The sequence below is a fragment of the Lutjanus erythropterus genome, chromosome 1 (assembly GCF_056507025.1).
Source record: "Lutjanus erythropterus isolate fLutEry1 chromosome 1, fLutEry1.hap2, whole genome shotgun sequence".
Taxonomy (NCBI): Eukaryota; Metazoa; Chordata; class Actinopteri; order Lutjaniformes; family Lutjanidae; genus Lutjanus; species Lutjanus erythropterus.
In genome coordinates, this window is record NC_139317.1 from 3831525 (window position 1) to 3843112 (window position 11588).

The 11588-nt window shown below is 37.1% G+C and overlaps 1 protein-coding gene and 1 pseudogene across 1 annotated transcript; both read right to left on the minus strand.

The window, feature by feature from the left end:
• Positions 1-428: 428 nt before the first annotated feature.
• Positions 429-2428, minus strand: LOC146332505 (beta-1,3-galactosyltransferase 5-like; annotated as a pseudogene).
• Positions 2429-5191: 2763 nt separating this feature from the next.
• On the minus strand, positions 5192-8881 carry LOC146332506 (beta-1,3-galactosyltransferase 1-like). Its single transcript, XM_084723218.1, has 3 exons — positions 8722-8881; positions 8548-8619; positions 5192-6528 (listed from the first exon to the last, which is right to left on the minus strand). The coding sequence occupies exons 2-3, from the start codon at positions 8580-8582 to the stop codon at positions 5316-5318; spliced, it is 1248 nt and encodes a 415-aa protein (XP_084579344.1). The 5' UTR covers positions 8583-8619; positions 8722-8881; the 3' UTR covers positions 5192-5315.
• Positions 8882-11588: the final 2707 nt, after the last annotated feature.

Below are 11588 nucleotides of genomic sequence, written 5' to 3' on the forward strand. Positions count from 1 at the left end.
CAGTCCAAGACACTTTGTTTACAACTATGTACTGCCGATTAAAAAGTGTGTGGCAGTGAACCCACTGTAATGAGGCCTGAATCATGTACAAGACGCCTCCTGTCTCCTCATGTTTGTGGTCTCTGTTAGTCACTGTAACATCAATGCAGTCTAACCGTTATTATAACCACGTTAACTGGAGAGACATGTAGATACAAGTCCCAGTGATGTTCTGCTCTAATATCAGTTCTCATGAAATGTCTCTCATCCAATTAAATTACTTGGTCGGAACAAACTGTTTTATAATAGTAAATATATCCAGGCACCTGGTTGTGTTTGTAGGTTTGCACATGAATAGATGAATAGATAGAATCTGGTCTGTTGGCATTGGTGGGGGTCTGCACGCACCGATTGCCCTTCTAGTTTATACATGTGTTTTTTATTCTCATTACAAAATCTTACAAACATGGGAAATTTATTTTTCAGTGGTTATTATGGTGTGCAAAAATATCTGACTTTCAGTGAAAAGCCTCAATTTCACCTAAAAGCAGTCTAAGTATTATCTTAAAAGCATCCAAATGTTTAAATTCCATTCAGAAAACATCATGGCAAAACATTTTAAACAGTCCCACTTGTCATGCAAAGCAACAGTGCATATCCTACCATAATACTGCGGCGGGTCTTAACATGTCTTATGCAGAGCAGGCGAGAGAGGCCTTTCTCTGCTGCTGCATGATTAGTGTAAATACAACAGTTTAACAAACTTAAGCAGTATGTTCTCATGGGTGTAACGTGGCTAACAGTTGCATCCCCTTTAAGCCAACTGATTCATCCACCTTGGCACGTTCACCCCAAAATCAAAACTGCATATTTTTCCTCATACCTGAGATCCATGAGAGGGATTCCCAAGTGCTGCATGCACAAACCCAAATACACGTCTTCAATGTAAAGAGCTGTCACATGTCTGGATGCCTCCACAAGCTTTTTAGGGAGATCTAGAGACAAAACGTAGCCCAGACCCAAAGCATAACGTGGGTACTGTGAGTGAGGGTAAACCTCCACAGGAAGGTACCACTTAGAGTTTGGATCTCTCAAAACTGTTTGCCTTTTGATCATTTAACAACATGTTGATGAGATTGGGCAAATTTAGAAACATGTCTGAGTCAATCTTCATGGCGTAAGCGGCGTTGGAGCAGTGGGAGTCCAGCCACTCCAGCATCACCATGGTCTTGATGGTCAGGTTCTTGTAGCAGTCCAGGAAGTCGCTCTGGATCAGGTCTTGATGCTCTTTGCTCTCCTGCTGAAGCTGCTCTGCTCCCTGTCCAGTCTGCAGCCCCAGCAGAAAGAACAGCTTCACCACTTTGTCCTGTATGAGACACACATTTTTTTTTTGGCTCATTTATAATGAAGTGGTACTCACAGGGGTATTCCACTAAATACAGTTCTGGAGGTTTATAAGGAACTGGTGTTGGTGGCACAGGTTTCTGCTGAGTCACCACTGAAGCATTTGTAGTCTGACGTGGTAAATTAGTTGTGTCCGTTACCTCTGTTTGACAAGCTACAGCCTCTTCTGCTGTCTGCAAGTTTCCAGCATCCACTGTTCCTTGGCTGAGAGTAAATCTAGTGTCAGTATTTCTGCTTTCAAATTAGTTTTTGTAAGACACTAGTAATAAAAATGCTATTCACCAAAACGGGCTGTAAACTGTGAATAATGATTCTCACAAAGGGATTCTTTCACATATAAAACATATAATACTATCATGTTCTAGCTTTATATCTTCTTTTTTAAAGAAAATTTCTGAAACTATGATGCTTTATTAATCATTAGCAGTGCTTCATTTTCTCTCTCTATACTTCTTCACTAGAGAGACTTGCTTCTTGGATACAGAGTGTAAAATTTAAAAACCTCACACCTTTAGTAAAGCCACTCCCCGGCATGCTGACACTCCTGTCTATAGATGTGGGCTGATAACATTTGAGATTCGTAGCAGAGAAACAGTTACAGGATGTTGCTCCACTGCAAAGTTCATTTAAGGATTTGTGGTGTGACTCTTACTGGTCTGGTATGAAATTGTTCCCACATCACAATAAATCACAGGTGTGTTGAAAGAGGAGGGTGTGTGTGGAATGACAGCACTGTTTTTGTGTGTGTTCCATTATAATTAGTGGCGAGAAAGTATTCGCATCCTTCACTTTAAAAGTTAAAGCATTAATAATGCAGTGAAGCCCCTGTCAATATGTTATTAGATTCTTGTCACTGATGTATTAACAGAGGTGGCAACAATATGCAGATTCTTAACTCAAATAGAAGTAAAGACTCTGGTAAAAGTATAAGTACTGATTCAAAACTACAGGCCCTGAGATGTACTCACAGTATAAAAGTAAAAAGTAGTCCTCTGAAGGACATTTCTACTGGCTGTCTCTGAGACATCTCTTACCTTTTCTTCATGATAGAGTCTCCCTTGTATGTCTTGTGTTATTTGTCTTGTTGCGTTGTTTTTATCTTGTTACTTCATTGGCATAGTTTTTGTCATGTTTCATCTCGTTAAGTCTTTTTAGTCTTGTTATGTTATTTTTGTCTTGTTAGATATTTCACATTGTTTTCGGCTTAATTGTCTTTGATCTCATGTCATTTTCATTTTACGTCTTGTTACGTATTATTATGTTGTTCACATTTTTTGTCTTGTCGTGTTGTTTTAGTCGTGTTGCGTGATCAGTTTTTAAAACCTGTCAGAAATCATATTTCAACCGTTATTTAGACATTTTAAGGCCTAAAATTCAAATGATTGGATTTTAGACTTAATATTTGTGAACATTTTCTTGTCTTCATGTAGGCTACAGCCTGTGCAGTATACAAAGGTAAGTTCCCTAAGTGGGTGTTCATTTCCAACCCTATTCTCATATTAAATTCTTAATAATTTAATGTGACTACTCATATATTTAAATTAATTAAAATGCCTATCCCAAGAACATATTAAGCCGCTAATGTAAGGAGAGCAAGAATAATGTTAGCTTATTTCACTGTATAGCTACAAAGCTACCAGGTTAACTTCCACCATTTATGAACTACACCAACCTTTCTTTGTGAGAAACTGGTTGACATACTGTCGCCTGTCCCTTTCTCCCTCCTGTTTTCTTGTCTTTATTTTTGTTTTATATATATTTTTTTCTTTATGAAGCTGAGGCATGATGCTTCACCTGCACTCTTCATTGCAGTTAACTGCCAGCAAGTACCGACGTATCGTTAGCGCCTAAAGCTGGAACGAACCATTTCATATTTTTGAGGGGGGGGTTGGGGAGGATCTCTATGTTCTCTATGTTAACTTTTCGCCAAAAATAAAACATTCATTTTTTACTAGTATTAGGCTGTAAATACATGAAGGCTTAATTATTTCATATTGAAAAAATGTAATGCATAAGTCCCCATGAAGAAGTAAACAAAACACTGTGAGGTCTTCATCAAACCGGTTTAGTCACATTATTCAGTTGCAGTGTTCAAAATGTCCACTTGGTGTCTCTGCAGGACAACAGCAGGAAATCAATGGCTGAAACACTCACCATGTAGCTGCACATTGACTTCTATCACATTTCATCTTAAAAAAAAAAAAAAAACAGAAATAAGAAAAGAAAAACTCACCTTCATTCATTTGATACATGGCAGGCATAAATTGATGTCTACAGTTGTTATAAAAGTGGCCTACTACATGTTACATTATACAAAAGTTTTAAACAAATATATATTGTATAGTAGGGCGGTCAAATATCAGACTTTCACAGCAGGATTGTGTCTTAAATGAATTCACAATAACAATATAATTGTGATATCACTAGAAATTTTAAAAAAATAATAACCGTAATAATAATAAAATAATATCAGTCAAATTTATCTAGAACTTTTTTTTTTTTTTTTTGGCAAATGAATTACACTCAAAATTTGAGTGTAGGAGGTATAGCGAGAATCTGTAACCATAACTACAGAAGCATACAAAGAGTGTAATTACACTTAATGGATAGTGAAAAGGTGTGTGTAGGTGAGAGGCAATACCACCGTCACAACACCCTGAACACTGTAGTGGATGGTGTGTTAGATGACAAAAAATACCTTTACTTGAATGATTCAGCTCATTAAATTCTAATTTCTCTTTTCCTGTCTATCGGCTTCATTTATATAGTGCCTGTGTTATCAGCGTTATAAAGTGCTTCAGACATTAAAACGTGGATAAATTCACCAAAAACGATGCGGACACTGAACCGAAACATGAAGAGCAGTAAAAGCACAAATGTAACACAACAATACAGGTCTTCCCCACAAGTTTAACAGTTAAACACAGAAACATGTGCACTCACTGTGGTTCAACAAACAATATTTGCTCAAGAATGTAACATGTTAAATCACACTTTACCTTCAAATATTAAATATGTGATCTCTCCTTTTACTTCACAAGTTTGTATAATCATCAGTCTGCTGAAACAACTATAAAACCCAAACTCTTCTCTGCAATACAGCAAACACACTTAAAGCTCCAGGCTGTTTGTTTCTTTCATAAATTTACACTGTAAAAAAACAAAAAACAAACACACAACATGAAAAGTTGAGAAAACTCATAATTTCAGTTTCTCCCATCTATGATCTGATCAATCTGAGTTTAGAAACAATAAAAAATGATTGTATTTCTCCCACTCATGTCCTACCTAAAAACCTCAAACAATAATAATACCAACACTTCTTTTTTGGTGAAAATGTATGCTTTATGGATTTTATGTTGTTTCTAAACTTGCTCTGTGACAGAAAGCGCTCTTGTCCCAGAAAAGAATTTACAACTTCAAACAATTAAAAAATATATTTAAAGTCTTTGAAATCTAAAACTATCAATACCTACTGATAACATAGGAGTAAAAAAATTGCTTTAAACTCAATTTGTTATGAAAATTTTAGCCCTTTAAAAATGTTTCCCAGATTTCCATCAACTCTGTCAGATTTTTTAGAGTTTTTAAAGCGCAAAAAGTGAGTGATGTCAGTTGCCTTGAAATTACGAGTTTTCTCAACTTTCTTTTTTTTTTTTTTCAACGTACATTCACCAGCCCTACAGTTGAGGACAGAGGGGGCAACAAACTTTTGTTGTGACCAAAATATTCATAACTTCAGGAAGTAGAGTCTTTGTTTTCCCTCTGCTCTGTCCTCTGTTTAACACTTCTGAGAATGGAGGTTTTTTCATTTAGAAAGTTAGGATGTAAACCATGTACAAAAATAGAATAAATTCAGCAACAACAGCTGAGAAAATGTATAAATATATGATTTAAAGTTCTTCTTTAGCTGTCGTGTTTTTTTATCCTGCTCAGCAGTATGGACCTGTTTTTTTAAAGTCCTTCCAGTTTGCCACACGATCAGTGTGTTCATGTGTAGTGGTGGCGATTAGTTTAGAGTAAGCACAGCGACTATACGCCACAGGAAAGACATTAAAATAACCCCAGTTTGGAGGATCCGTGGGATTGATTCCCAAGTGCTGCATGCACAAACCCAAATACACGTCTTCAATGTAAAGAGCTGTCACATGTCTGGAGGCCTCCACAAGCTTTTTAGGGAGATCTAGAGACAAAACGTAGCCCAGACCCAAAGCATAACGTGGGTACTGTGAGTGAGGGTAAACCTCCACAGGAAGGTACCACTTAGAGTTTGGATCCCTCAAGACTGCAGCTCCACTTGCAACAAGTCCGGTCATGTAGTTTGTCGTTGGAGCATTTAACAACATGTTGATGAGATTGGGCAAATTTAGAAACATGTCTGAGTCAATCTTCATGGCATAAGCGGCGTTGGAGCAGTGGGAGTCCAGCCACTCCAGCATCACCATGGTCTTGATGGTCAGGTTCTTGTAGCAGTCCAGGAAGTCGCTCTGGATCAGGTCTTGATGCTCTTTGCTCTCCTGCTGAAGCTGCTCTTGGAGCTGCTCTGCTCCCTCTCCAGCGTGCAGCCCCAGCAGGAAGAACAGCTTCACCACTTTGTCCTGTATGAGGCTTTCACCTCCCCAGGTGCTGCGGACGATGTCACGATGTTCCCTGTTGTGAGGCGCCACAGGAACCATCAGAACCAGGAAAGGCTTCTCCTGCTCACATTTCTTTGGCTCATTTATAATGACGTGGTACTCATAGGGGTATTCCACTAAATACGGTCCTGGAGATTTATAAGGAACCGGTGTTGGTGGTACAGGTGTCTGCTCAGTCACCACTGAAGCATTTGTAACCTGTGGTGAATACGTTGTGTTCGTCACCTCTGTTGATGTGATGTTCTCAGTATGACTGAAGGCGGACGTGCTGGTCTCAGTTGCGTTGGTACTGGAAACGGTCGTGTTGGAAGAGAGTGACCTCCACCACTTTGTTGCATTATATTGCATCCACCATTTAGGGTTCCAGTTGGGGGCCAGTTCCTTTATGTTTGTGTTGAAAAAAAACAAAAGTACTCCCAACACCAGAATGAAGAAGAGGCAGTGACGCCGTGACCAGCTGCAGCCTCTCCTGGTTTCTGCCAGTTTCCCTGCGTCCACTGTTACCTGGCTGAGAGGGAAAGGGAGTAAATATGTTATCAGTGTATTTGCTTTCAAATTAACGCAAGAATTTTTAAGATACCAGCCATTAAAGGGCCATTCTGCAGAATTAGTTCAAAGTCAGAGTCTTAAATCTGAAGTGTATTTCCCAGAACTTTCTATTTATATAAATTGTATATCATAGAAAGTGCATATATAGTAATTGTACAGTTAATTCACATTTTGTACTTTAAACTGTTTCAGATTGTTTGTCACTCCTGAATCACAGTAATAAATATAATAAGAAGAAGGCTTATATTGACTTAGGGTTTTCTGATTTTACAGGATTTATGTAGGGAGAATAAAGAAAAATGTTGCTGATGCCATCATGCTGAGCTGTATTTCACAAAAATTTAACATGAATCATTTTTTTTGTTTTGTTTTTCATCAGTTGCTTCCCCAATTATTGTTAATGATTGCTAATAATTGTGGAGTGTGTATGTCAGGAGGAAACATATTTTTAAGCGGATTTATTGTATTTAAAAATTCATTTTTTCTTTGTAAAGGGCATAAAACTTAATACATTTTATTTTTGACAAAACATCCCATGTTTTGGTAGTGACTGTTTCCATAGCAACAATTGTGCCACAGTAGGTGGTATTCAACCAACATGGAGTTTTTACAAAAACACATTTGATTGACAAAACTGGGCTAAAATTTTGTTTATTTCTCTACTTTGTCACTATCAAAGCAATGATGTAGTGACTGTTTCAGGTGTGACTGTTTTGGTGTTTTTGTAGCGATAACTTTGAGCTTATCTCAGTATCAGTACATGGTCAGCTATACAGCTCTGTAAAACAGTTATACACAATTAAAAACTAAGTTTTCAGGAATAACAACCATAAAAAAAAAAAATTCTTTAATTTCAGAAAATGAATGGACGGTATGACTTTCCTTAAAGTTACACTCTGATTTTCAGACTTTCTGAACACGTTTACTCCCAAATGTGGCCACTTACGTCCTCAGCATGCAGCCATGAGACAGAACAGACAGACTTCCTCATCAAAAGTGTAGGGATGTGACTAAATTCAGTCTGTGAACTCAAACTGTTTCAGTGGTAGGACTGAGTATTGGTACTCAGTATCTTTAAGGTGTCGACTGAAATAACCCAGAACCGACCTCTCCAGTCAAATGATACCTGCAGTGAACCCAGATGTAGAAAAAAATGACTATTTATATGTTTTCTCTTGCAGCCAAAAGCTTCATAAAGAAGAACCTTTGAAAAAAAAGGTACTGAATGAAGAACCATCAGTATCAGTATCACTTCAAAGGTACTGGTATTGTAGTTTTTAAAACAAAAATGGCGTATTGGTTGTGATGACGAGTTGTGTGTTTCTGTTTATTTGGATGTATCATTTTGATGGTGTATTTGTTTTATTTTTAGTGTGATTCTGGTGTAGTGTTTGTTTGTTTGTTTGTTTGTTTTACTGTTTTTTAGTTTTGCTTTGTTCTTTGTGTTTATTGTTGTATGTGTCCACTGGTGAGTGATATCTGTTTTTGTTATACATCATATGCATATGATGATTTTATATATTTTAAAATTCCTGCTGTCTCAGATATTATTTTGAATTACAAAGCATAACAGAAACATCTAATGTTTTGCGTCCCTGCTCCAACACACATGATTAAAATAATCAGGCTGCTTCTGCAGAGGCTTGATGATGAGCTGATTATTTGAATCGAGTGTGTTGGAGCAGGGAAACACCTAAAACATGCGGGGCAGGGGTTCCTGAGGACCAGGGCTGAGAAACACTGGTCTATTGAAACTATAAAACACAGGTTCTCACCAGTTTTTTTTTCACACATATTCAGTGAAATACTCTAATGTTCAAGCTTTATGTTTTGTATATCTTCTAACTTTTTAGAAAATTTCCACAACTATGATGCTTTATTAACTATTTATAGTGCCTCTCTTCCCGTTTCTCTACTTCCTCATTAGACAGACATGCTTCATGAACACAGATAATAAAATTTAAAAAAGATTACGTACCATTGTTTTCCCTTTGCAAAGCCACTCTCCAGCATGTTGACACTCTGCTGTCTACAGATGTGGGTTGTCGTCCTTTCAGATATGCAGCAAAGTAAGCAAACTTACAGGATATTTCCCCACTGAAAAATTTATAACAGGATTTGGCATTCAGTTGCAGAAAAGTGTGACTCTTACCGGTGTGTTACGGCAAGGTGGAGCAGCAAAGAACATGAAGATCATTTTTCCATATGTTGATCCGGGATCCAACCATCTCTGTAACATACTGTGTCAACAGTGTGTCTGCAGTTCCTGGGTCTGTCCAGTAACCATGGCACTGTGTCAGTTTCTTACCTGCAGTGCAGCCACACCTTTGTTTGCTCCACCCCTGTGTTGTTTTTGCCTCAAAGCGGTTGAAAAGCCGACCCTCCAGAGGCTTTGGGGAAAGCTCTTATTAGCTGAGCTGTTGCTCCGTTATCACATGAATCACCTGTTTCATCACCAGAGGAGGAGGGTGTGTGTGTGTGTGTGTGTGTGTGTGTGTGTGTGTGTGTGTGTGTGTGTGTGTGTGTGTGTGTGTGGGTGTGTGTGTGTGTGTGTGTGTGTGAAAGCCAGCGAGAAATGAGTAACTAATTCAATGGAGGCATGACACATTACTTAACCTTTTGCTCTTTTGTTATACCTGCAGAATGTTTCTGTGCATTCATGAAATCCCTCATAATTCATAAGGAGATGTTCAGATCCTTTAACTAAAGTAAAACTATTAACAAATTTTTAACAAAATGCACTTAAGGTAGTAAGAATATTTCACCCATTCTTGAGAACTGAGACAAATCGTGTCCTGTAAAAACCCTCACACCTTTCTTTGAGGATTTCTTTGAGGCCCTTTAAAGTAGCGCCCCAGATTTCCATCAGCTCCGTTAGATTTGTACAAAATCATGATTTAATCAGGCATAAGAACTGTTAGCTATACTCTAAGGACCCCTGTCTCGCTTCCTGGTTTTAAAAAGGCGAAGCACAAATTCATTGATAAAAATCACTATCAGATGTGTCTCAACCGTAACAAGTTTACTCTGTAGTCCTAAATCAGAGCTAAATAAGAATTATGGTTTAAAAATGTGTATTTTAAAAATAAAATGGCTGCTCACTACAACTATGTAGTAAAATGCAGCTCTGTAAGATTTAAATTTCATCATATTTTCAAAAGTAACAGAGCTGAAGTCTACATCTAATTAAAAAATTAAATCACTCGGACGTTGGCCCATTAAAAGTTTTAATAGCCAATAGTTTGTACCGGTTCTCAAGAATAAGTGATTTATTATGCAGAGCAGAGACTGTCTGTGTTACTTTGCAAAGTTCAGGTCATTGTGGTTGTACAACTAAGTGAAAGTAGTAGTCCCTTTATACCACTATCAAAACTATATATATATAAATGCTTGAATAAATAATAAGTCATGTAAATAAAGTATTTTCTATGGTGCAGAACGTGGGATGAACTGAAGTGTCGCAGTCTGTAGAAAGAAGCTGCTCTGCAGTCTGGTGGTGGAGGCAGATCTTTCTGTTGGGCTTTGCAGGCGGCAGCAGGGTGAACAGGCTGATTTGTGTGAATTAAGCTGATAAGAAATTTACTTTGCGGCCGTTCATTGTATAACCATCGTAGTGAAAGATAAGGGGCAGCAGAGGTAGAATAATGCAAATGATAGGAAGCGAGAGCCAGGACAAAAACATTTGATAAAAATTTGCTCAGAAACTTTCAGACTTGTTTTACTATTGATATATTTGCTTTACAGTGTTCTTAATTGTTCTATAATGCTTTTAAAGACTGTATCTCCTCTATATTGTTCCTTTGTATGTAAATTCTATTGCTATTATTTGCACATAATTTGAATAAAATGTGTATTTTAATGAGACATCGTCATCCTTTCCCTCACAGTGACCTTGTGCACACATTTAACCCTGGAACGTCCAGTTTACACAAGACAGCAGGGTTTGCAGTTATTTTTTTTTTAACGCTGTTATCTCAAAATGTTTTATCTCAAAAAATGTTTTTGGTACATCTCTAGTTTATCAGAGTGCTGCAGGAATGAGTCCTAAAACACAGAAGTGAGTTTGCATACTAGCACTTCCGGTTCCCTTCTCTCTAAGTCAGCAGGTTTTCTGAATGTTTTTTTTTTTTTTTTTTTTTGGGTAGATGTCTTACTGCTGTTACTGTTGTTAACACAAATTTAAGAGATTTTCATGTTTTGTTCCATGACATAAAATACATCAATAAATACCCAACTCATGAATCTTGAAGCTTTTATCATTTTTTAAAAAGGCAGTTAATAACAGTCACTAAATGAGGTACAGTGGTTGTTGTTGACGTTAAACGTCATCATGGTGTAGCTTAGCTTTTTTCCTCTGGTGAATGCAAAAAATCATAAAAGTGATGTTCACTTGTTAAGAAAATTGCTGAACAAAATGGTAAAACATCAGAACCTTTTGAGCTCATTGTCAGCATTACTTTATTATATTATATATTATATATAATTATACAAGGTTATTATACTATGATACATGAGTTAATAGCACAGAAGTGAGAAAGTAGTAGGGAAATAAAGTATGTGAACCTTTTGGAATTTCATGGTTTTCTGCATTAATTTGTCATAAAATATGTTCTGATTGTCATCTAAGTCAAGGGTATTGACAAATAAGTGCCTAAAATAATAACACAAAAAAGAAATTCTGATCTTCATGTCTTTATTGAGAACAACCATAAAAACCTCATAGTGCTAGCGGGAAAAGTATGTGAACCCCTGAGTTAATGACCTCAAAAAAGCTAATTGGAGTCAGGTGTTAACATACCTGGAGTCTTGTTAAGAAAATTAATTTGGAGGTTTGGACTAGAGCTACTTTGACTGATAAGAAACACTCAAACTTTTTGAGTTTGTTCCACACAAGAAGAATATGCCTATGTGAGCCATGCCTCGCCAAAAAGAGCTTTCAGAGGATCTATGATCAAGAATTGTTGATTTACATAAAGCTATAAAGGATTACAAAGTGATTTCAAAGACTTTAGACATTTG